Source organism: Cricetulus griseus, assembly GCF_003668045.3.
Source record: "Cricetulus griseus strain 17A/GY chromosome 1 unlocalized genomic scaffold, alternate assembly CriGri-PICRH-1.0 chr1_1, whole genome shotgun sequence".
Taxonomy (NCBI): Eukaryota; Metazoa; Chordata; class Mammalia; order Rodentia; family Cricetidae; genus Cricetulus; species Cricetulus griseus.
In genome coordinates, this window is record NW_023276807.1 from 46,344,592 (window position 1) to 46,368,542 (window position 23,951).

The 23,951-nt window shown below is 37.3% G+C and overlaps 1 protein-coding gene across 3 annotated transcripts in view; it reads right to left on the reverse strand.

Annotated features, from left to right (window-relative positions):
- Positions 1-3,267: 3,267 nt before the first annotated feature.
- The window catches only part of Tusc3 (tumor suppressor candidate 3), a 164,872-nt gene continuing 144,188 nt past the window's right edge, over positions 3,268-23,951 (reverse strand). For all 3 annotated transcript variants that reach the window (XM_027391226.2, XM_027391225.2, XM_035452477.1), the window contains 3 exons: positions 17,912-17,986; positions 14,541-14,631; positions 3,268-4,249 (listed from right to left, as the gene is read on the reverse strand). In XM_027391226.2, coding sequence (XP_027247027.1) covers positions 4,234-4,249; positions 14,541-14,631; positions 17,912-17,986 — 182 coding nt within the window. In that variant the 3' untranslated portion in view covers positions 3,268-4,233. The remainder of the gene's footprint in view (positions 4,250-14,540; positions 14,632-17,911; positions 17,987-23,951) is intronic.

Sequence of the window (23,951 nt, forward strand, 5' to 3'; positions counted from 1 at the left end):
CTATGCTGGTTTCCCAGCAATCAGTCTGGGGACCATAAGCTATGCCTTGTTCAGATCAGCTGTTTCTGTGGGTTTCTCTAGCCTCATCCTGACCCCTTTCTCATCACTCCTCCCTCTCTGCAACTGGATTCCAGAGTTCAGCTTAGTGTTTACTTGTGGGTGTCTGCTTCTGCTTCCATGGATGAAAGCTTTAGGATGGCATATAAGGTAGCCATCAATCTCATTATAGCAGAAGGGCCTTTAAGGTAGCCTCTCAACTATTGCTTAGATTGTTAGTTGGGTTCAACCTTGTAGATCTCTGGACATTTCCCTAGTGCCAGATTTCTGTTTAAACCTATAATGGTTCCCTCTATTATGGTATCTCTTTTTGCTCTCCTCTATTCTTTCCCTGACTCGATCTTCCTCCTCCCTCATGTCCTCCTCTTCCCTCTTCTCCCCCTTTCTTTCTCCTAACTCCCCCCTCCCCCCATGTTCCCAATTAGCTCAGGAGATCTTGTCCTTTTCCCCTTCACTGGGGGGGACCATGTATGTCTCTTAGGGTCCTCATTGTTTTCTAGCTTCTCTGGTGGTGTGGATTGAAGGCTGGTAATCTATAGTCTTCTACATGCCAGCATCTAGTTATGCATTTTTAATTGTTAAAATTAATGGCATTTCTATTCAAGTTATTGTTCAAAGCCCTTAGTTATTCCCTATGATTTTCTAGGTTTATTAGCATATTTTTAGTTCATTTCTTCTTCCTATTAGCATTAGAGCTTTGCTCATTTGGGCATAGCTGATTCTTTGCTGCCCTCTTCTATTCAACTGTTCCTCTCACACAGTGTCTTTTCTCATGTGTGCTGTGAATAAAGTGCTTTTTCTCCTTATGTGCATATTAAAGTTAAAATGTTAACAATTCTTTGAGAACTTCATATATTTTAGTAATATTCACATCCTGACATAATTCTAAAACGATAAACCCTCCACCCTCCCCTTACCTATCCACTCAAACTTTGTGTTCAACTTTCATGAAAAACAAAACACCTATCAAGTCCAATTTGTGCTTCACATAAACTCTTTGGATATGTGTGAATCTACTGAATTTTGGGTGACTTACCAGGGGTTACAACCTCAGAGAAAACTGATTCTTCCAGTAGCCCAAAGATCCTTAGCCAAGAGTAAACTTTTGTGCCCATCTACCTCCTCCAGGCTAGAATTTTCACTTGAGATTGTCCCAGTTTTGTGCATGCTGCCACAACTCCTGTGAGTTCCTATTTGCACCTGCCCAGTTATGTCCAGAAAATAAAACACTGTTGTTGCAGTCACCCATCACATCTATCTCTTTAAATCTTCTAGTCCCTCTTCTGCAAGTGACCCTTGTACCTGGGAAGGATGTTGTGACTAGTTGTGGGCCTTAATGTTAATCCCTATACACGGCAAGACAGAATTTCTCTGATGAAGATTGAGAGATGTACTGATTTGTGGGCATTACAACACATCATTTGAGTCAGTTTAATGCTAAGTCCACTTACCATAATCATCATAGGATATCCCTTAGGAGATCCATCGTAGGAGCTCTGACTTTACTAGTCACACGTTTTTGGCCCTAGTAACTCTGCCAAGTATGGGTGTCATCTTGGTGGTGTGGGCCTTAAATTCAACCAGAAAGTGGTTGGTTACTTCCATGATATTCATACCACTATCACCCCAGTGTTAGTGTGTTGCTAGTCTGGTCTTTATTGTAGTTTGCAGGTTTCACAGCTGGGTAAGAAGGATGATCATTTTCTCCTCTAGGAGTGTGAAAAGCACCATCCAGCACTGTGAGAGTTATGTAATAGTGATGAATGTCCACATCAGTGACAGATTTGTTACTTCATGTTCTATCATTGAAGCCTGTATCATGGTGCTTTGCTGAAAGTGTTTATCAGTGGTATGTACAGGTTTTCTGGTAGTCTTTAGGGTCTTTTATATATATAGAGTCATTCCATGTACAGGGAAAGGACCTGTTGAATAATAGCTGATGAGAAATATTTTACCTGTAAAAGGAATTCATGGCTAGTACACTTTACTGGATTTATTTGTTTGAATATATAATGAAAGGAGCACTGTGCTGAAGAAAATGCAACAAGTTGGCCAGCATATGACATTATAAAATGAAACTACTTGAAAGGGGATTTTTCTCTCATAGAAGAAAAGTAATTTAAAAAAATTTAAAATTCTAGTGAGGGATTGTCAAATGAGTTTTAATGAAAAATTTCAATATAGTGAATATACATTAAAAGTGACAGACCCTTGGTACTGGACTTATAGGTGGTTGTAGGTCACCTAACTTGGGTGCTTGGACCCAAACCTGGGTCCTCCGGAAGAGTAGTAAGCACTCTTAACTGCTGAGGCATCTCTTTTGTCCCACCTGTAACTTTTAAAAGTTAGGAAACAAGTAAAAAACTTAAACATAGACACATAACAAAAAATGAACTTTGTTAGAGTACCTGCATAAAAGGGCAGGTGCTAGGCATCAGATCCCCCTGCAGCTGGAGTTATGGCACTTGAAAAATAACTGTAATTAATTGACTTAATTTTGATATTGAGGAAATTGCTAATTTTGCCTGGAAAAACTCTTACTAATATAGGATAAGGAAATAACTATCTCCTAACCTGTATCACATGAGCTGAGGGTGACCTGACTGTGGTCCTGGATATATAGTACTATGCTTTAGAGCAAGCTTTGACGTGTTTTGCCAATATCATTTAATTAATTGCATTTAATTAATATAATTTAATTAATTAGAAGATTATTTTGAAATTGAGAGAATAATAAAATTTAATTAGAAAAAGTATTTGTAAAGTTAGGCAATAAATTCTATTTGGATTCTGTGAGGTTGTGAGTCAATTAAGTTTTGGGACTGTAAGAAATATTAGATGGATATGTTCAAGTGATAACTAGGGATAGGCACCCAAATATTATGCTGACATCGTCCATAAATGGCATCTCAACTGAATTTATTAAGTCTGTGAACTGAACTAAGAAAATTATGTCTTATTAATAGACTTCAGAATATATGATAATGTTAATATTGTTCTGAATTATAATTTTAAATAATATTACCATGTTTTGAAAAGATAACAAACACACATAATTCTCCCAGGATACAGCTGGATAAACATGCCCACTAAACTTGTATACTTCCCACTGTTGTAGAAATTCATAGGAACCAAATAAAGAAATCTCTCCTGAATTCATCTTTAAGATGTAGTACAGAGTTAAAAAAAATAGGCTTGCACGTTTGGAAATTTGGTTGTAAGCACAACTTATATTTTGGTTTTCAGCTATAATTCACAGAAAATTTCTCATATTTCTGTCCATTGAAAAGATAAAAGAAATATATAATATATGCGGGTGTGATATATAAATTTAAGTCAGTTCCAAAGGTAACAATGGTAACACTCCTGTATTTGAATTTATAAAAAAAAATCATTTGAGTCATTCTAGGAAATCTAGCCATTCATACGGATCCCCAGGGCATTCATAAGGCAAAAGGATAATGACCATAGCAAGAATAGGCTTGATCTCCTAAATTAGAATTTGGGAAGCCACTTCAAGAGCTGGACAAATAGTAACTGACAGTCATGATATGCTGCTTCTAGTGCCTGATTCCATTTGAGTCAAGATGACATAGTGCATGTTTGAGTTCTGGGTTCCCCAAAGCTTCTTTCTCTAGTTTAAGGATCTGAATAGGCATTAACATTTGCCCGGCTCTTTGTCCTGTACTCATCATGATCTAGTTGTAGTAAGAACAACAAAACACCTTTGTAACAGTGCACGTCCTTTATAAGTGAAACAGCAGTAAGAATGTCCACATGACATATTTCATGCATATGCTCTATCCTGTACAGTACTAATAATTCTTTTACATACATTCCATGGATTCCTTTACTAACATGTGATTTCTTTACTAATGAGCAAACACAGTTCTACAACATGAATTCATAGTTACACTGTCATTCATTTCACTCCTGTGGCATACACTGAGAATACTGGAAAAACACTTGGATGTTCCACTGTGGATTACTGAATGTCACATATGCACTTCTATAAATTAAGTTTTTTAGGAAAACCCACAGTTTAAAAAAATTATACAAGAATAAGCTAGCGTATCACAATCAACAAAGAATGAACTCAAGAATTCCAAAGAAGATAATGTGAGGAACAGCTTCTCTTCACAGTAAACACTCACTTTATGCAAATCCCACTAGGCTTCATTTAATTAAAAAGCTGAAAAAGAAAGGAAATTATTATATACTGAGCAAAAGGAAAGCACAACAAGCTACTTATTCCATTCTAAATTAGCTCACATAAATGTAACAAAAACACCATAATTATATTCATCTAATTGAAACTTTGCTATCAGGGCCTGATTGTGAAACAAATTCCTGTAATGGGGTCAGGCTTACAGTGAGGACTGGGTCAGAGGTGACATGCTATGTGCTAACTGAGCAACAGCAAAGTCAGCATTTAAAATTGAGATTTAGGTGGAACTAAAGGGAATAGACCTAAATAATAGCTAAGTTTGAATTTCTTGAATTTTACATTCTTAGTAATTACTTACAACCATGCAGACAAGCCACTTTGAAACTAAATATTAAAGCAAAAATGAAAGTAATGGTTACTTCAGCTGAGATGTTAGAAAAGTGTTCAACCTAGTGAATTTCATAATTCAATGTTTAAATTACATTCTGGCACCTATGACTTTGTCTTTCTGAAGCTTCCTTTCTTCATTAGCGAAGGGAAAACTTGTGGTTGATCCAAAGTTTTGTGTAATGCTAATGCTTTATAAACGTTTAAACACATTGAGAAATATATACAATTTATATATATATATATACATAATACATTTATGTCTACAAAGAAAACATATTGCTTTAATATTTTACAATTTATGATTATATAAATGTAACATACACATAGCAATTGTAATGCATAATTGTTTTTACAGAATTGATAAGAAAGTATGTTCTGACAGCAGTATGCAGTCCGACATTACTTTTGTTTAGGAAACAGCACCTGATTGATGACTGTAGCAGACAAGTGTCACCTTGAAAGGAAGGCGAGTGCTTAGTCATCCTTGTGGGTACAAGCTGCAGTTACCACTGTATCCACACAAACCTCCACAGCAGCTGGCCAGGCAGCAGTGTGCTGTGCACAACCACTCACTGGCACTCTGCCCTCAGTTATAAGCTTGTTGAGAGGGGAAAGCCAGCGTGAGGAATGAGGGTTACCAGAGAGAAGCCTTTATCAAGTTATATACCCTGGGCATATAGTAACTGTGTCTACGTATGCACACGGCGAGCATGTGGGTATGGAGGCCAGAGTCTGCGGTCACATCTCTTCCTCATTCCCAGTCTCTCTTAGTTTATTGAGTAGAGTCTCTCATTGACCCTGAAGACACATAGCTCAACTGGTTGGCTCTGGGGATTTCTGTATGCTCCTGCAGTGCTGGGGTTACAGGCAGACACTGCAGGCTTGGCTTTGTAGGTGGGTGCAGCAAGCACTCTGTCTCAGCCACAGACTTTAATTAGAATTGAACAAGTAGGACCTTGAATCTAAATTTGCGAGTTAAGTGCTCTCTTTCCTTTCCTTCCTTCTCCTCCCACCTCTCTGTGTATAGAAGTCAGAGAACAGTCTTGGCATTCCTCAGGCACTGTAAACCTTTTTTTTTTTTTTTTTTTTTTTTTCCCAATTGAACAGCATCTCTCATTGGCCTGTGACTTAGCTGTAACTAGGCGAGGTTGGCTATGTAGAGAACCTCATGGATGGATCTGCTTGTCTCTATGCCTCTCCACAGCTGACTCTGCTCCTGCTATCTACTTCACCTGGCAAATGGCTCTAACATGGCTGGAAGTCTGTATATTCAATTCACTGGGACAACACATAACACACCACCATGTTCTGATTTGTTTTCATGGGTTTGGGGGCTCAAATTCATGTCCTTAAACTTGCAAGGCAAACAATTTACTAACCAAGTCATTGTTTTGCTTTTAAAGAAATGATCTGAAAATTTTACATGTAGAGCAGCTAAGTTAACATTTTATTATTGTTAAAATATACCTTTATAAAAGCAAAAACAGTTAATATGACCCTTTATACCTTTGTGCCTTTTTAGAACTAGAAGGCTACAAAAAAATTCTATAAATCTATGATACTTAGATTGCCATATTTTCAGAGTAAAAGGAACTCTGTGATCACACCATTTTTCTATGTATAATTTGCAAGCATATATGCCTGTGTATCTCATATGTGCCTGGTAGCCAAGGAGGCTGGAACAGGATGTCAGATCCCCTGGGACTAGAGGTGCAGAGAGTTAGGAGCTACCATGTTGGTGGGAATTAAACCTGGGGCCTTTGGAAGAGCAGCCAGTGCTCTTAACTGCTGAGCCATCTCTCTAGCCCACAGTTCCATTCTTAATATAACAGTAGACTGATGATGTAAAGATACTATCTGTTCACTTTGGGGTTGTTTTTTCCAATGATCCCACTTATATGTCATTAGGAAATGACAAGTGTAACCAAAGTGATCATTATTAAACATCTTACATTAAATGATAAATCTAATAAGTAAAATATTTGCTCTTTTTCTACATATGAAATGTTCATTTTCATACAAAATTGAAGTAAAACACTGACAAAACCTACTCTTGCAAGGGGACCTAAGTTCCCAGCAACCTTATGGTAGCTCTCTGCCATCTGTAACTCCCGTTGCAGGGGATCTAATGCCCTCTTCTCTCTCTAGGGTTACCAAGCATGAATGTTGTGCACATACACTCACACATATAAAATCTTTAAAAAGGTTTCTCAGAAAAGTACCAGCTGTTATTCTCTGAGCAATCACTGAGAGTTTCATGCTTTATTTCCATTATATAACCATGAAATGCCCAAGATGCATTTTAACATGAATGTAGCATACTGAATGCATCACACTAATATCAACATTCCATGGTTAGTCTTACTTTTGTCTAGTCTGATGAATCTTTTCTCTTTTTATCTGTGCCTGCCTAATAATGCCAATGTATTATCAAACAGTCTAAACAGTTTTTTTTTCATTTCTGAAAATATGTAACTCATATAGTACCTCATTTATTAACTCTTATAAAGTACCTGGCAGATATCAAACAAGCAGATCTATGAGGACATTAAGAACATCTTTATGAGTGAGTACATACCATGTTTGTCTTTTTGTGACTGGGTTACCTCACTCAGGATGTTTTTTTTTTTCATTCATTTATTTAGCTCATAAATAAAGTCATGCATGATTATGATACACAATATAGTATGTTCACAATAGCATGGCTAAATTAAACCAATTAACATGTTATATCACACATATTCATCATTTTTGTTTTGAGAACACTTAAAGTATACTATCTCACAACTTTTAAAATATAGCATATTGTTATCAACCATATTTATCATGCTCTCAGTAGACCTCAAGACTTCACAGAGTCCATGCCTCTTGTCCAACTGCAGTTTTATATCCTTAAACCAATTTTCACACTTATACTTTGAATGGTGCTTGGCTATTTTCCCCATATATTATTTATCATAAAGATGTATAAACAAAACTGTATTTAAGCCTTAATTACCAAATATTGACCATATTTCTCCTATTTGTATTTTCCAGTGACATTAGTTTTCTGAATAAGCAAGAAGCTGCCTCATGTCCTTCTGTCCTCATAGTACTCTCCATCAAGAATACATCTCACTGTGGCAACAGAACTCTACATAGTCACAACACTGACTCCCGCCTGGATGGTAATGATGTAAACATACAGTCTGACAACCAAGGTAACAGTACAAGCTAGAGGATAATGACCAAGGGAGTGAACTGTTTACATGGAGACTGAACACTGGGTGAGACTTGTACAGATATCCTTAAACACCTCCTTTCCTTTAGCCTCAGGTATGTAGCAATGCTCACGCCGTCTTTGAGGCTTTACTATTGCTCAAATATGTAAGGGATGCTGAGAAACACTAGTTTATCATGTAGAATGGCAGGGTGCTTTCCAAAACATCTTTCTTTATACTGGCTCTTTTACTCACATTCAGGATTCAGAAAACAAAAAAACCACTGCCCTTGACTTCCTGAAGGTGACATTTGAGAAGCACAGTAGCAAGTTCATTACTTAAAATTCAAAGTAACCTTTTATAGATCATGATTCAAATTTTCTCAAATCATAGCGCCTCATCAGAGTCACTTTTAAGCAGCAGTTAGCCAAGTGCTACAGATGGTCAACTGTTTCGTACTAGGCACAAAAGGGTGCTACAGGAAGTGGCATGACAAGCCATGTTCCTTACACTTTTTCTCTAGGGAGTCCCAGGTACACAGAGAACCATTAAAACGCTGCAATGAGAAAAGAATGTGTGGGACCAATCCTTTAAAAATATAGGCTGAAGATGCAGGCTGGGTACAAGACTCTACAATTTCCAGGGAGAAGTGGTAGAAAACATCATTTTGGATGCAGAGATGTGGCTGACTTGGGACATGTAGAAGATGAGCTGCTCAAGTCATTTAACCCTGGATCTCAGGGCTAATATATCTATCTGGCAGTGAGATAATAATCGAAAAACAGAGGCATGAGTACCATGATACAAAATATAGGACATGCAGCTTGAAAGGAAAAGCTAGTCAACTAAGGGACAGAAAGGACTACCTTGATGGTCCCCTGCCCCTCTGTTTATTCATTGTCTGACATGCTGGGAAACAGTGGTTCACTATTCCCCTTGGTTTTCACCTGTTCCCCTCTTCCTGATGTTCTGGAAACCCAAGACATGCACAGTGATTCGGACAAATGCATTTTGTCCAACTGGGAGCTAATGAAGTGATAAGAACTTTGCATATAATTTCTAATTCCCTGCTCTTCATGTTCTCAAGCCAAGGGAGGAATCAGGGAGCTCTGTTGGCTAGGATACATGTGGTCAAGGGGCGCTGTCAGGGTAAGAAGGACCTCACTTCTCCACTAGGTACAATATGGGGGGGGGTTCTCCTTTCTTATTCCTCCTCCTTTTTAAAAATATTTAAAAAAAATTGAGGCTAGGTGTCCCCATTGTAGTCAAGACTGGCGACAAGCTCTTGATCTTCCTGCCTCCACCTCCCAAGCGCAGGTGTGCACCACATCTGCCCACTAGTTGAATTTTTACTCCATGTAGTTAGTGCTTTTGCTGACTCATGTTTCTAATAATGTGTTTTGTTTTGTTTTGTTTTGTTTTTCAAGACAGGGTTTCTCTGTAGCTTTAGAGGCTGTCCTGGAACTAGCTCTTGTAGAACATGCTGGTCTTGAAACTCACAGAGATCAGCCTGCCTCTGCCTCCCGAGTGCTGGGATCAAAGGCATGCACCACCAACACCCGGCTTTCTAATAATGTTTAATCCTCTACATTTACAAGTGTTAAGTGGGGTGCTAATAAGAGTAATTACTGTCCTTAAGGAGATCTCATTAGCCTGAAGTCTTGATGCACTTTCCTTACTAAGGGCCTATGGGACCCAGGAAAGTCTTCAGCTCTGAAACGACCTATCCTTTGAAAAGGTCTAAAGAAATCCTGGCCTTTATCAGGAGTAAGAGACCCCAGGAAAGGAATCTCTCTATTTCTAGTTATGGAAAGTAACAGCTAGCACATTTTACTGCTGGCAAGGTCAGTTCTCTACACAGTTTGTACACAGAGGCATACTTAGTAAGAATTCTGATGACATGACTATTAAGCTGGTATGTGTGGTTTTACTTGGATCAACTCCTCTGCTTCCAGCCTTGTTCTGTGGTTGAAGCTCCTGGTAGAGTAAGTGAGCTACAGTGCACCACAGAAATAACCTTCTATAGTAGATTTGGGTGGTTAGGATGTGTGGTGAAGAATACACTACTCAGACACTACTCTGAACTTCTTATTAAAATGATGTTGGACTTATTTTTTATATTAATGAGAAAAGGGATTTAGCTACATTTTTCTAGGTAGAATTAAATATTTTCATCAACTCATTTAGTTTTATATTTTATAAAGTGACAACTGAATAAATGAACCAAAATGGAGGGGACATGTTTGTATATTATTATTTAAACAACACAGTTTGCCAAAATGATAACTTGGCACCAAAGACTATTGGTGTCATATATCCAGAGGCCTTGTTGTTGTAGCAGTGTCAGGCCACAATCTGGCTTAGCTTGGTTATCTATTCATATGACAGCATCTTACTATAACTTAAGAGATACATTGTGACCTTTATTTGTAAGGTGAGAAGACTGAGGCTTGGAAGAGGTGAAAAGACTTGCCCGAGGTTAGAGTTTTTAAATGCCAGGGTCCAAATCACATCTTCTCACTCAATGTCCAGATCACTTTCCAATATACCACAGTGAAATACAACAACAATCCAGAAAAAATAATCCTTAAGATTCTTTCTTCATTTGCACATTATGTTCATGCTCATCTTTTCTCTGATTTTAAGTGTCCTTCATTTCTAGGTGTTATTATGAAGTCCCTCAACTGAATGTCATCACACATTTTAATGCTTTCGGTCATAACTCAAAATGAACTTCAGGTACCTTTCTAAGAAGAGAGGAATGCTCTGGGCCCACTGTATATACCAAATTAACATACAGTCTGCTTTTTACTTAACTATCTTTCCATAGATTCTCTTAGTTGTGTGGGGAAATCCACACACCAGTTATGTTACTCAGCATGTACTAGAGCTCCTGGAGAGGAACATGGTTCCAGAGCAGTGCTCTTCACAGTTTTAATAGTGCCTCTTTATTAAAGGTAGACAATGCTTTGAGGAAAGCGGATTCAATTAACAAGTGCCTACTATGTGTGCAGTCCTTTGTAGACACAAAATGCTATGTCAAGAACTGTTCTACAAATAGTCTTCAAGAAAGGAAAGAAATGAAACATGGATGAACTGTACATAAAAACTTAAGAAAACAATGCAAGTGCCTGGTGCAGCTGAAGAGAGGTTAGGTGAAGCCATTAAGAACCTGGACTATTTCAGGGACTAGACATTTCTCCACATACAGTTCTGAGGCAGGTACATATAATCACATATAAGGAAACACCTAAGGATACTGGGACAGATACATAAAGGAGACACCTTAAATTATATGTCTCCAACCCCCCAAAAGTACATCACAGCTGAGCAGAAATGATGAGGAAGCAGCTAATTCTAAGATTACATTAGTAAGGAGAACTAAGGTATTGTAACCAGATTTTGTGCAACTACCGTGAGAAGAGCTATTATTTAATGTGCAAAAGCAAGCCCCAAACTTGCATTCAGATGTTCACCTTCTAATTATTATTTTCTCATTATGCTACTCTGTCACTCTGAGGCAATTAAGGCTCTTCAGACAGTTAACACAGTGATGGAATGCATACAGACATTTCATGCTTTCTCCTACTACAGTAGAGACTTTGATGGTCCAAGGATGTTTTTAAGAAACATCTCCAGAAAATACTTGTTAGTCTGAGTGCCGTCAGGACAGGCTGAGGAGTTAATTATGTCTAAGTGGAGGCCACCATCTATCTAGCCATTCCAGAATCGTCTTAGAAAACAGCAAGGGTGAAGTCAATTCTTATTCACTACATAAAAATGAAGTCAGTGCTATCAGCAAAATAAAATGTCTTCTGAATTATGTCTCAGATGGTAATTAGATAAAATCTCAAAGAATCTTGATATTTCACTGGCAAGTTTCAAGGGACTCTGGAGCCCAATTAAATTCATCAAAAGGTTCAGTGAAAATCTGTTCTTCACTCAAATGAATTATGTAAATGGGAACCAAAGCTACTTGATGTGCACTGTGAAGAAAACGCCATTTAGAGAAAAGTAAAATATGAGTGTAAATATTTATATCAGAATTAACGATAATTAGCATTAAACATTTACAGAGTAATTAATTACTACTATATACTGGTGTTCTAAACCATTTACATATATTATCTCATATACATAAAAATGTGGTATAGACAATTGTCTTTATTTATAAAAAAGGACACCTATGGCTTAGAAAGTTAAGCAATTTGCCTACAGTCACAAGCAGATTGGATTCAAGGAAATGCTTATTGAGGTTGCAAAGAGCTTTGTGAATGTGGTTATTGTAGGGAACAGGTTGCTGTTGCAGAATACTATTTTTTTTTTTTTTTTTTTTTTTTTTTTTGGTTTTTCAAGACAGGGTTTTCCTGTGTGGCTTTGGGGCCTATCCTGGCACTCACTTTGTAGACCAGGCTGGCCTTGAATTCACAGAGATCCGCCTGCCTCTGCCTCCAGTGTGCTGGGATTGAAGGCATGCCTCACCAACACCCGGCCAGAATACTCTTCAGAATGACAAGAAGCAGCTGTAAGGGAGCAACATGGATACTTAAAGTAGACCTCTATGCTTTTAAGCAGGCACATATATGAGGTCAAAGAATACAGAAATTTTAAAATTTGTGTGAAAAAAATGTGTGGGCCAACTTCATTAAAATACAAATGACAATGAATAATCAGGAAAGGGTCACTTCATATAGAGGAAATCAAAGATTATGGAATATAATGTAATGAATGAAACATTGTGAGGAAAGGAGATATTGGAACGAAAGCCAAAACTTAAACCTAACATAGTAATTTCAACCTGAAATACACATAAGTGGGGTGACCTCCTCCCCATGGCAAAAGCACAACACACACCAATTCTTAGGTATGATTCCCACTTCTGAGTTATTTTAAGAGCATCTGTCATTACATTTTTGTCCACATGAGAACACCTCTATGGAATAGTGGAACCTTCACAGGAAATGAGTTACCTTATACAGAGAAAACTCAACTTCACATTAAAAACAGAGTAAGCAGGCAGGGACTCAGGTTCAGATGGTCCTACTATGTGTGTGCAGGATAATCTAGCAGGAAGGCTTATGATACGAGTGTGAAAACCTTTGTTCCCAGGTGACTTAGATATTTTTTCTGGTTAAAAAAACCAAACCAGCCAATCACCACCACCAACAAAAAAAGCCTAAACCTAACCCTAACAACAATCCCTTAAGGAAAAAAAAAAAGGTGTACACTGGAAAACTATTCTTGGTATAAATAGTGCTGTCAAATATAACAGTGTTATAAAAGAACTAAAAACATTTTTCTCTTTTTCATAGACATCACATTTGTATGTGCATAGGATATGACCTCTGAATACATTCCTGTGCTGATACACAGGAATGCTAAATTAACTTTCCCTTTACACTTCCTTATGGTTATAAAGTTCACAATCTAATAATGACTCTCTCTAGCTTTTATATTTTTATAAAACCAGAGAGATATTTTGATATTTATGTATTTTGGTATATTCTGAGTGCTAAACGGATAAGATTCAACTGATTTTTAAATACCTAGGCAATCTAGATAAAAGACCAAAATATGTGTTTCTTTTCATAGCTGTCTCCATTATAGACCACACATGATACACTGATATATATATAATTAATTTAATATCTCATACACAGAACTGAAACTGATGTCTGATAGCAATACAACGAAGAAAGGAGAGATTACGTTTCACTACTTCTCTTAGAAGGCATGTTCCTAAAAATGTCTAAAGACAGATGATCCCACAAATCATATCTAATCCTTACATTTCTCCCCTTCCCTTAATACATTTCTTTTTAATGAGTGAGGCAAGAAGAAAATGAACAAGAAAGGCACAACACTGAGGGACTAGCTTTGTTGTTCTGATAATGCTAATAATTTTTGATATGGACTAAGTAGGACCATTCTCTGTCCATGCAGGGCAAGTTTGGTAAGCTTGTAGTTTCTATCAAAATAATCACTTTTCCTAGCACGTCAGCAGACACAAACTCTCCAAGGAAAGATACACAGGCTTTTATATTCTCAGGAGAGAGAGACAGATGGTTAAGCTTTAAACATGGCTCCTAGAGAGGGAGGAATATGGCCAAGAGACAAACACCTAGAAGGAACCAAAATGACAGCTCAGCACAGTGACTGAAAGATGCTTTAGTGACTGAAATCCCACAGTAACTCTAAGAGTACATCCCCAAATCTAGCCTTTTCTACACTTGACACTTAGTGAAATAAAAATCTTCCATGATTTTCAATATGATGAGTAGCCAGAGATGAGGTTTTCATTTTTATCTTTATGTTGGATCTTCTGGTTTTGGAAAAGTTACAAGTTTGTACTACTCAAAAGATGTTGCAATAAAGAACACTGAAGAGTAGATTATATGAGAAAACAAATTAAAAATAAGTCCCAATTATGCAAAATAACAAAGAGAAGTGATTATATCAAAGTCTGTTACTTAAAATTCATTTTGCTACCTATGGACATATATACATGGACATGCTTTCTAAAATGAAAACACAGGGTGGTAACAAGAACTCTCTGATGTCTCTGTAAGTCAACAATGCTAAGCAAATGCTGAGTGCTCAGACCTTGCTTAACAATGTTTAAAATCAAAGGGCAGTGATTTAGATCCTTATATTGTGAACTCTAGCCAGTGAAATACTTATAGTTTGGTTAAAATGAAATATCCAGATGACTGTAAAGGTCTCACCTGTATGGATAGCCGTGATACTTTGAACGGAATATTGAAAGTAGAAAACTGAAGAAGAAGACCACCAGGCCTAATCCCACGAGGCAAATTACTAGGAAAAGAGACAATGCTGTTAGGTTCGCAAAAATGCAAATATTGGTGCTTTTGAAATGCGCCCAATTTCAAAATACTTACATTGAAGAGTTCCAGCACATATAAGGACCACAAAGCAGATAACCCACAATATAACATACTCATTTTTTCCATTCTTTTCCATAAAAATGTACTATTTGGGGCATGAAAACAACAAAATTGACCAAGACTTGTGATTTTCTTCTTTTATGAAGTCCCAAAGGGACCATAACAGAACCAAATGTGACAAGCCACAAACACAATTATCAGTCCCCAGATGTTGAAGCACTGGCTATAACAACAGGAGCACATGACTCGGCAGATCCTTAAAAAAACAAAAACAAAAAACAAACAAACAAAAACAAAAAAACCCTCTTCTCAGATGCCCTGCAGTCTTCACACAGAAATGTAATTCTAGCTGTTGGTTTCATGATTGCCTCCATAGAGACCATGTTTGTAACAATAAGTCTTTACTCCATCCACCGGAGCCCTACCGCCACATGGGTGCTTTCTACCAGGCCGCCGAAGTTCCGCCCGCCACCATGTTATGGTTCCAAGTAACACACAGAGATTTATATTAGGTACAAATGCTACTTGGCCAATCGACTAGGAATTCTTACATGCTAGCTCAGTCTTAATTATCATAATTCTATATATTTTATAAGATTTATCTTATTGGACTCCAACGGAAGCATCCTGTCTTCCCAGGCTCACATAGTGACTCCACAGAGAGGAGGAAGAGAGAAAGAATGAATTCCTTCTTGACTTTGCTTATATATGAGTCTTCCTGCTATGTCACTTCCTGCTTGGATCATTTCTATACTACATTTCCCAGAATCCTCCTTGACTCCTAGTCTCACCTATCTGCCTCATTGGCCAAACAGTACTTTATTTATCATCCAATAAGACAAACACATACACAGAAGCACTTCCCCCATCACTTGTTACTTAGAAACACCACATCTCAGCACACACAACGCTAGGAACAAAATCCTGTGCATGGGAAACTGTTCTTGATGAAAGCCAAGGAGGAGGAGACCACTCCAAAGCAGGTCACAGTGTCAGAGTGCTGCAGCTGTGCTCTTTATCACAGAGCAGGGACCACGTTCCTGCAGGCTTTCAACACTTCTGTAGTAGTACAATTGGACAGCAGGGTCTGTTAGTAATTAGGCATTTGTACTGGCCTGCCTCTGGAATTCTAACAGGACACACCCTCAGCTACAGCCACTAAGAGCACCACCTGTGCCTATTCACTATGTTCCCTTTTAAAAGGACTCTGCCTACCTCCCATCCGTCCCCAACTCTCCTGCTGCTCCTGTCCCAGAGGCCAGTCTCCCCCTCCTCTTTCCCCTTTTTACTATCCTTTTTTTTTTCTTATAAATTACAACAGGGACATTGCTTTCTGAGTTTTCATTTTCTTCTATTATAATTGGGAATGGACGACTAATGAAATATATTAGTTCCCCTTTGTATATACATATATTTAAATAAGAGCCAATGATATTAGTAAAATTAAAACCTGCTTTTAAAGTTTAAAGTCTATTAGCCAATTAAATGTAGACATACTTAGAATAAAAATTAGTACTTAAATCTTTTCTATAGTGTTAGACATCAGTGTTACCTAAATACCAGTTATGAATAAAACATTTGTAAGGTAATTAATATACATTTGTTGGTCTGAGGGAGTATTAAGAGAGTGACATAACTAGATGAGAACATTAAGTGAGAAGAACACTGCCGTCAAACAGATCTCTGTTTCTACCGTGGGGAAGGGGCATGGAGGAAAGGTCTAACAGCAATCCTGAAATCAGGGTAGTGATGGCATGTGAGGTCACTGATGTGCTGGTGTCCATGCAGTTTTGTGAGGACCATCACCAGCTCTTTGCAGTAGAAACTATAAAACACCAGAAGCATTTAGTAGCACTTAGTCACAGCTTCTGCTGTGACAACACAGATCTGTTAGCTTCACATGAATACTACCAGAGAAAAAAGTAAAACACCTTTCAAAAAACTGTATAATCTCCTAGTATGACTCATATCAGACGAGGATATAGAGTATGTAAATTTATTACAACTTTCTCACTGAGCTTATTTTTATTTCATACCTTCTCCAATACAGTATTCTACTTTTTCTTTCACACTTTCTTATGGTACCATTTAGAAGAGGAGTAGAGCAACAGAGAACCAGGCTCCCAATCTGTGATCAAGCAAAGCTGATGGACTCACGTGACTCTGTGCAGTGAGAGCAAAATACTCTGTCTGGGGATAGGAATGGAACCTGTGAGACCCCAGCAGGGGTGGGAGATCTCAAATATTCAGAAGTCACCATGTCTCTTTTACACACTCATGATACTTGGAAGTGCAGAAAACAAATCTAGATTTTTATTTTAAATATTTTAATGACTTAATATTCTTTCAGGGACACACTTGTTTTTCATATCTAAATTTAGGTTTTAAAACAAGTTTTGGAATTGTACAATAAAATAGGCTGGTGTAAACTGTAGCTGTATTTGTTGAATGATTTGCTTTAGAAAGCCATGATGTGAAACTCTGATAAAGCTCTGTGGCAGGAAACCACCACTTCGGCCTTGGCATTTCTTCACAGCCTTCTCAGGCCAGCAGCACTCCTGATGCTCTGAAGCGTTTCATTTGCCTCAACATCCTTTAAGAGTTCAATTCTAACTACAATCCTTTGATAGGCAATAGTCCTGTCAAAGAATAAAAGTTAACTTGCTTAAACCTAAAACTCTGGCATCTCACAGGTTTGTAAATTGTTGAAAAGCAACAGAAGAGAGTCCCTGGACAGAGATCCCTGCCGTCTCTTAAATGTCAGTAACAGACATGGAGGGATTGGAAGGTAATCAAGTGCACAAGAGAGGTTCCCCCATCTGCACCAGCTTCGGTGAGATACCTGAGTCTCATGACATAAAAACACATTTCTGCCAATAAAACCTCTGAAGACTGACCATCTGTGGCATGCCAATGTTCCAGCAGAAACCGGCTGTAGCAGATATGGGCCAGAGCAGCCCCGACAGGGTAATGCCACCTCCCTCTCCTGTGCATGCAATTCACAGAAAGCACTCAAATGCCATTTGGGAAGATAGGTTTTCAAGTTCATTCTCACACACATCAAATAAAGATAAAAAGTAAAAGAAAATCTTAACTTCCTTCAACACAGACTAGGGCTATTCTGTTTCCCTTTTGAATTAAATAAACCCTAAGACTAAAATAAAACAACAAATACAGCAACATAAACTTACTTCTTCTTTTCCCAACATCCCCTTTGGAAGTTGCTGCTTCATTTAGAAGAACCATCCCCATGGTGATGGCAGCATCTACAGTAGTTGTCAAGGAAACCATAGACAGGTGCAAATAAAATCTGCTATTCTTTTTTTTCTGAATCTGAATATAATGTCCAGAACGGTTAAAGGATAAATGTGAACAGGTGAATGACAATCACTTCTTTGTATATTACAATTACCAATCTTGAAGTTTGCTTTAATATTTCACACTTTTGTAACACATTATTAATTATGTAGTTTTTAAAACAAGTTATAAAATTTCATATTTTACATAAAAATATATGCTACTTTTAGTTACAGTGATACACATTATTGGCAATTATAGAATATTAGAATGTATTCATCAGGGCTTCTTTTTAATTTTTCTCATTGTCATAGCATGTCTCTGCACATGTATGTATTCTTGAATTTTAAAAGTCTTACTTCACAGATTCTTTAAATGTTAGAGAAATACTTAGCTCAGGTAGCACACACCGTCAATTATCAGCATTATACAATCAAGCAAGCATATTATGATACAATCTGACCAATTGAGACAGACCTTGAACCAGTTACCTGACATTTTAAGAAGGAAAAGCAACCGTGCCGTTGATATGCATATTCACTGTCAACTTAACTAGGTTTAGGGTCACTAAGTACACAGAGCCCATGGCACACCTGTGGGTGTTTTCTGAGGTCCACTGGGCGAGAGAAGACTCACCCTGAATGTGGGCAATACCTTCCTATGATCTGGGATCCCAAACATGTAAAGGAAGGAAGCTAGCTGAGCAGCACATTCCCTGCTCTGCTTCCTGACTGCCCATGCAATGTGGCCACCTGTTTCATGCTCCTACTGCCATGCCTTCCTTCCTATGTGGACTGTATCCCCTCCAAAAGGGAATTTTCAGTTGCAGTCATCAGTTACTTCAGCACAGCAACAAGAAAGAGGACACTAGTCACCTACTTTACATCTGCTTACAACTGACTGTTGGACTCAGACCGTGCTCACAGATGCCAGGTTAACATTAAAGCAACGGGTCACTCAACCTCACAAAACAACCTTGCCATGGTATCAAAACACCTTCAATATCTACTGCTAAGATTTTAGAACTTAAACAATTCTGGAACTATATAGTATGTATCTGTTTAAAAAATTAGGGGAAAGTATATGAATTTTAGCTCAGAATTTCTTCCATTTCCTCAGTTATGACTTCCTTGTCTTCATTTCTCCTGTTGTGTATGTGAAAATAGCACCATCAAGTAACTCTCTTGATTCATCCCTAAATAGCAAAAGCACAAAGGGTACCACTTGGTTGTGTCTATACAATTCAATGGAGGAATTCAGAGAAAGTTAGATGGAGTATATATTCTCAGACTGAGTTACTTTACATAACAATAGTATTGAACTTAGCCAGTTTATTTTTTTTATTTTTTTTATTTGAGTTTCTGCCAGGACTCATTGCTCAATGTCTGGATGATAATATCCAACTCTTCAAGTTATTCTTTTATGTTACAAGGACCTTTCTATATAAATGATTTTCAAACCATTCTAGTTATTATAGCACTGAAACATTTTCTGGAAACAAACTAGCAAACAATTTTTGTTAGAGGCTGAATGTTACCAGAGTTGTATCCCAAGCCCTGTGTAAGTGCTGCCTGTTCCACCTTACACAAACACACAGTACATGCTCCCTCCCACTCAGCTTACAAGGAAGCCTTAGCACAGAGGTGAGTCCACTTAAGTTTGAAGGTCACTGAATTCCTGAGTGTAGGTCACATAGCTCTGGTTTCGTTATGAGAACTGTCCTACAGAGTTAATGTGAGAATAAGTCTACAAACTTTAACAATTCATTGTTTTTAAAATGTTTTGGACAATCTCTCTGTAGGAATTCCTTTTAGTATGTTATCACAGAGTGCTAATAATACATAAGGGAAAAAATAATTAAAACATGTATCATTTCTGATCACATATGGGATTTCTAGTGTTTAGCTCTGCTTTTTGTTATAATTATTTAAAAAATACTCTTGTTACAATGAATGTTGTTGATTTTTAAAGGAGTTTTACTTCAACTTTAATCTTTTTCTATAACATTTATATTCATTTTTAAAATATAACCTACACATTATATATAGAGAGTAAAAATAATTCATACAGAGTTCTGAAGAATTTTTTTATTTTTTTAAACTGTTTTAAGATTTTGTTTATTATTATGTATACAACATTCTGCTTCCATGTATATCTGCACACCAGAAGAGGGCACCAGATCTCATAACAGATGGTTGTGAGCTACCATGTGGTTGCTGGGAATTGAACTCAGGACCTCTGGAAGAGCAGTCAGTGCTCTTAACCTCTGAGCCATCTTTCCAGACCAGTTCTGAAGAATTTTAACGAAAATAAAATCTTTGTGAGTAGTAAAAATATAACTAAAATTTTTAGAATTCTGTAGTTCCATAGGTACTAAAACCAAAGCCAATATTCATTTCACAATTTTATCTGATAAACAGCTATCTCACATCTGTCAATGAATTGTGGATAAAGTGATACAAAATTAAGTCTTCAATATTAAGACCCCATCAATTTTAATGAAAATAAACCCATATGTAAAATAGTCTCAGGATCATATGATATATAGACAGGAACTCAAGTGTCCACTGTGTTTATGAACACACACAGATATAACACAGTGGAGAGTATATCTTAGTGGTATAAGGACACACATAAACCACAAACACACAGACTCTAATCTTGGTGGAGAGTGTAGTGTAAGGACCTGCAACCCTAGCATTTTGGAAGCTGAGTGGTCTCAAAGTAAAAGAGCAACAGCACTTGCCAACTATGTATAAGCCCTGGGTTCAGTCTTCAGTGTGAGAAAGAAAAAAGACAGCATTCTAATTTGATAAGTTTCATTTTATTTTTACTGTGCTTCTAAGCCATTATTTTACACTGATGAACACTGAGCACTGCACTACTCCTTTGAAATGCTTTTGAATTTTTTACAAATTCAAAATATCCTGGTAGAAGCTTCTAAGATTTTTTTTTCTTAAGAGTATGAAATATTTTATTGCTTTGTCTTACTTAAGGTACTGGGGCTGTTCCACCACCACACTTGCCCTTACAAACACTGCTGTGAAGATTTATCTTACAGGCTTCTGTGTATGTATACACAATCTCCTGCACCCGTCTAAGTGCATCTCAGGCCAGGCATGTGTGCTTTGCAGCTTGTTAGATGAATGATCCTGTTCTGGAGCAAGACACCAGTCTACATTTTCCTTGCATTTCACAGAGCACCACTGCACTACTGAGTGAGCAAGCTCCTAAGTGAGAAGCAGTATTACCACTTGAGTCTGAATCATGCTTACTTATTGCTTCTCTCATTTTTCTTCTGTCCATTTAAGCATCTTTATTTTCCAATTGTAATATCTCCATTTTTTTTCTGAATACTAGCTGAATAAAGAATGATAACACAGATTCTCCTACTTTATGTCTCTAGCATTTATTTCTTCATGCAGAAGTTCTTACTTTTAATGTGGACAAACTAATGTTTTATCCATTTTCTGGCTTATGAAATGAGTATCTATCTCAAATATTAACTGCTCTTTTCTTCTCAGAGCTTTAAAAGTCAAGACACAGCACTGTCACGTCATGTCCCATCTCATTCTGAGTAAGTCACAGGGGCTGTACATGGTTGACACCTCAGCCCATGGTTTCTACACCATTCCCTCCCCCCCCCCCCCCCCGTTTATCTTATTCCTGTCCTTTGCAGTAATGGCAAGTCACATTACCCCCGCCTCAGAATTTTTGAACTTCTTATTCCCACTACCCACAATGCTTTTCTCTAAGACTTGGGGAATCCTTCCCTTGCTCTTGTCAGGCCTCTGCTCAAATGATCTTATAGAGGCTCCCCTGACTTTCCTTATTTTTATCTGCTTGTAATGTTACTTTTGAAAGAATTTTGACTCTCTCCCTTGCCTTGCATTCCCTACCACTGCAAAACTAGACCACAATGATCAGAAAAGAAAACTGTTGAGTATCTAACAGACCTTAATGAGGGTACTATTATTAGTTTGTATATAGGACAACTGAAGCTCATAGAGATTCTAAATAAGCCACCCAAAACACTCAAACTGTGTAAACTTAAAAGCATAAACAAAACAACAGAAAGATTTTGAAAAACGGGAAAATGGTGATAATGGGGTCAAGGCAAGAAAAGCAAACACAATCACCATAAAGATGAATGCTGAAAATCAACATAAGATGCTGAATAAAACATTATTTCCATAAACACAAAAATATATTTTACTATTCTGAAGCATTCATATTAGATTTTCTAGAAATTTGCAAATACTAAATTGCTGTCTGAAACACATACATTATGATCTGACATTATATGTTTATACCTCACATTGCTTTGAAATCAAATTCTCAAAATATTCTGTAGCTTTGGGAGTAACAGAGTAGTACAAAGTGACACAGTAGTAGAGTCAAACTACCTAAGAGTTCTATAATATAGATAATTCCTATTATCCAGGCAATACGGTACTAGAAACCTGTTTTAAAATTATCAGGTTTCAGCACGTCATAAATTCAGTGCTGAGTGCATACACCAGTAATAGATACTTAATATACATGTATTATTATAATATAAATTATAAAATGCCAGATCTCTTAATATACAAGTGACAAGGGCTTTGAAATGTCACAAGAATTTGGTCTCTAAATTCTTTTCTGGTTGAGGGGAAGCATGAGGCATGGACCACAGTGAGCAAGTTTATTCTGAGACAGCACCAGAGCTTCCACCACCTCACCTCCCAGATGCTAAAGATCATGACTGCATTAGAAGCACCTTCCACCTCTCCTGGATGGGTTCCCTTGGATTGTATAGACTATTGAGTCACCCAACAACCTGGGTTATTCTTGTTACCCTATCTAATTCTATTGATTAAATCTGTTCTTTGACAACTTCATATATGTACATTATCCACTGTTTACTCTCACCCCACCCTCTCTTATTCCTTACACGTTTCCTATATGCACATCTTTTTGTCTTGTTTTATATCCCATGTGATCATTTATGTGACCACAGATTTGGATCCCAGGGGGCACACAAATGAATACAAAGGTAGTCTGTCTCCAACAACCCATCAATAGCCAATAGTTCAGAAGGAAGAGAAGCTCAGTAGCACCTCCCTAATATATTAACTGACTCCAGCTTACTTCTTAACAAAACCACTGTAGCTGGACATGAGTCACAGCAGTTTTTCTGGGCATGACAACACACGTTTCCTAGCTGACATCCTCATCTGAGTTTGAGTAAAGTCTCCATTTTTCTCCTCACATTAGTTTTTTTTTTTTTTTTAACTTGCCTTTAGGTTGACAAAATAAAAATACTTCAGGATAACTTGTAACATTGAGACACTAAAACCATAAATGTCACCTATAATATACAATACACTTATACATGGAAGACTAAGTAGTTGTATAAAATAAGGTAACACGTGTTTTTACTAATAAAGCATGATAATTTTGTCATGCTAAGTGAAAATAAAGTATTTGAGTACATAACCTTATCTCTTTCCATGCAAATTCAGAGAGATGAGGAGGAGGAGGAGAAACACAATAAAAAAAAAAAGGTAATTATTTCTATTCTTGGAGTGGTAAAGTTGTGGATTTTTATTTTCTTTACTGACTACAGGTTTTCTGTAAGGTATAAGATCTAAAGATGTTTATATTATTGGCTAGGAATCCCATATGATGTCTGTTGTTACTATTCATCTAGCTATTGCAATATAAAACATGGTCACACAAGTGTGGCTGTGTCCTAACAGAGCTTTATGCAAAGGACTAGCAGGTAGGGTAAATTTTGCTTAAACTTGTTCTGATGTGACACCAAAACAGTCATACACAATAGGAATTTAGGACCACTCTTTTTATTTGAAATTCAAGTGTATGTCTTAGTAAGTCCTTGTGTATACAACCACAGAAGAGAGGGAATCCTGGAGGGAAGACTAAAAGCAGGTT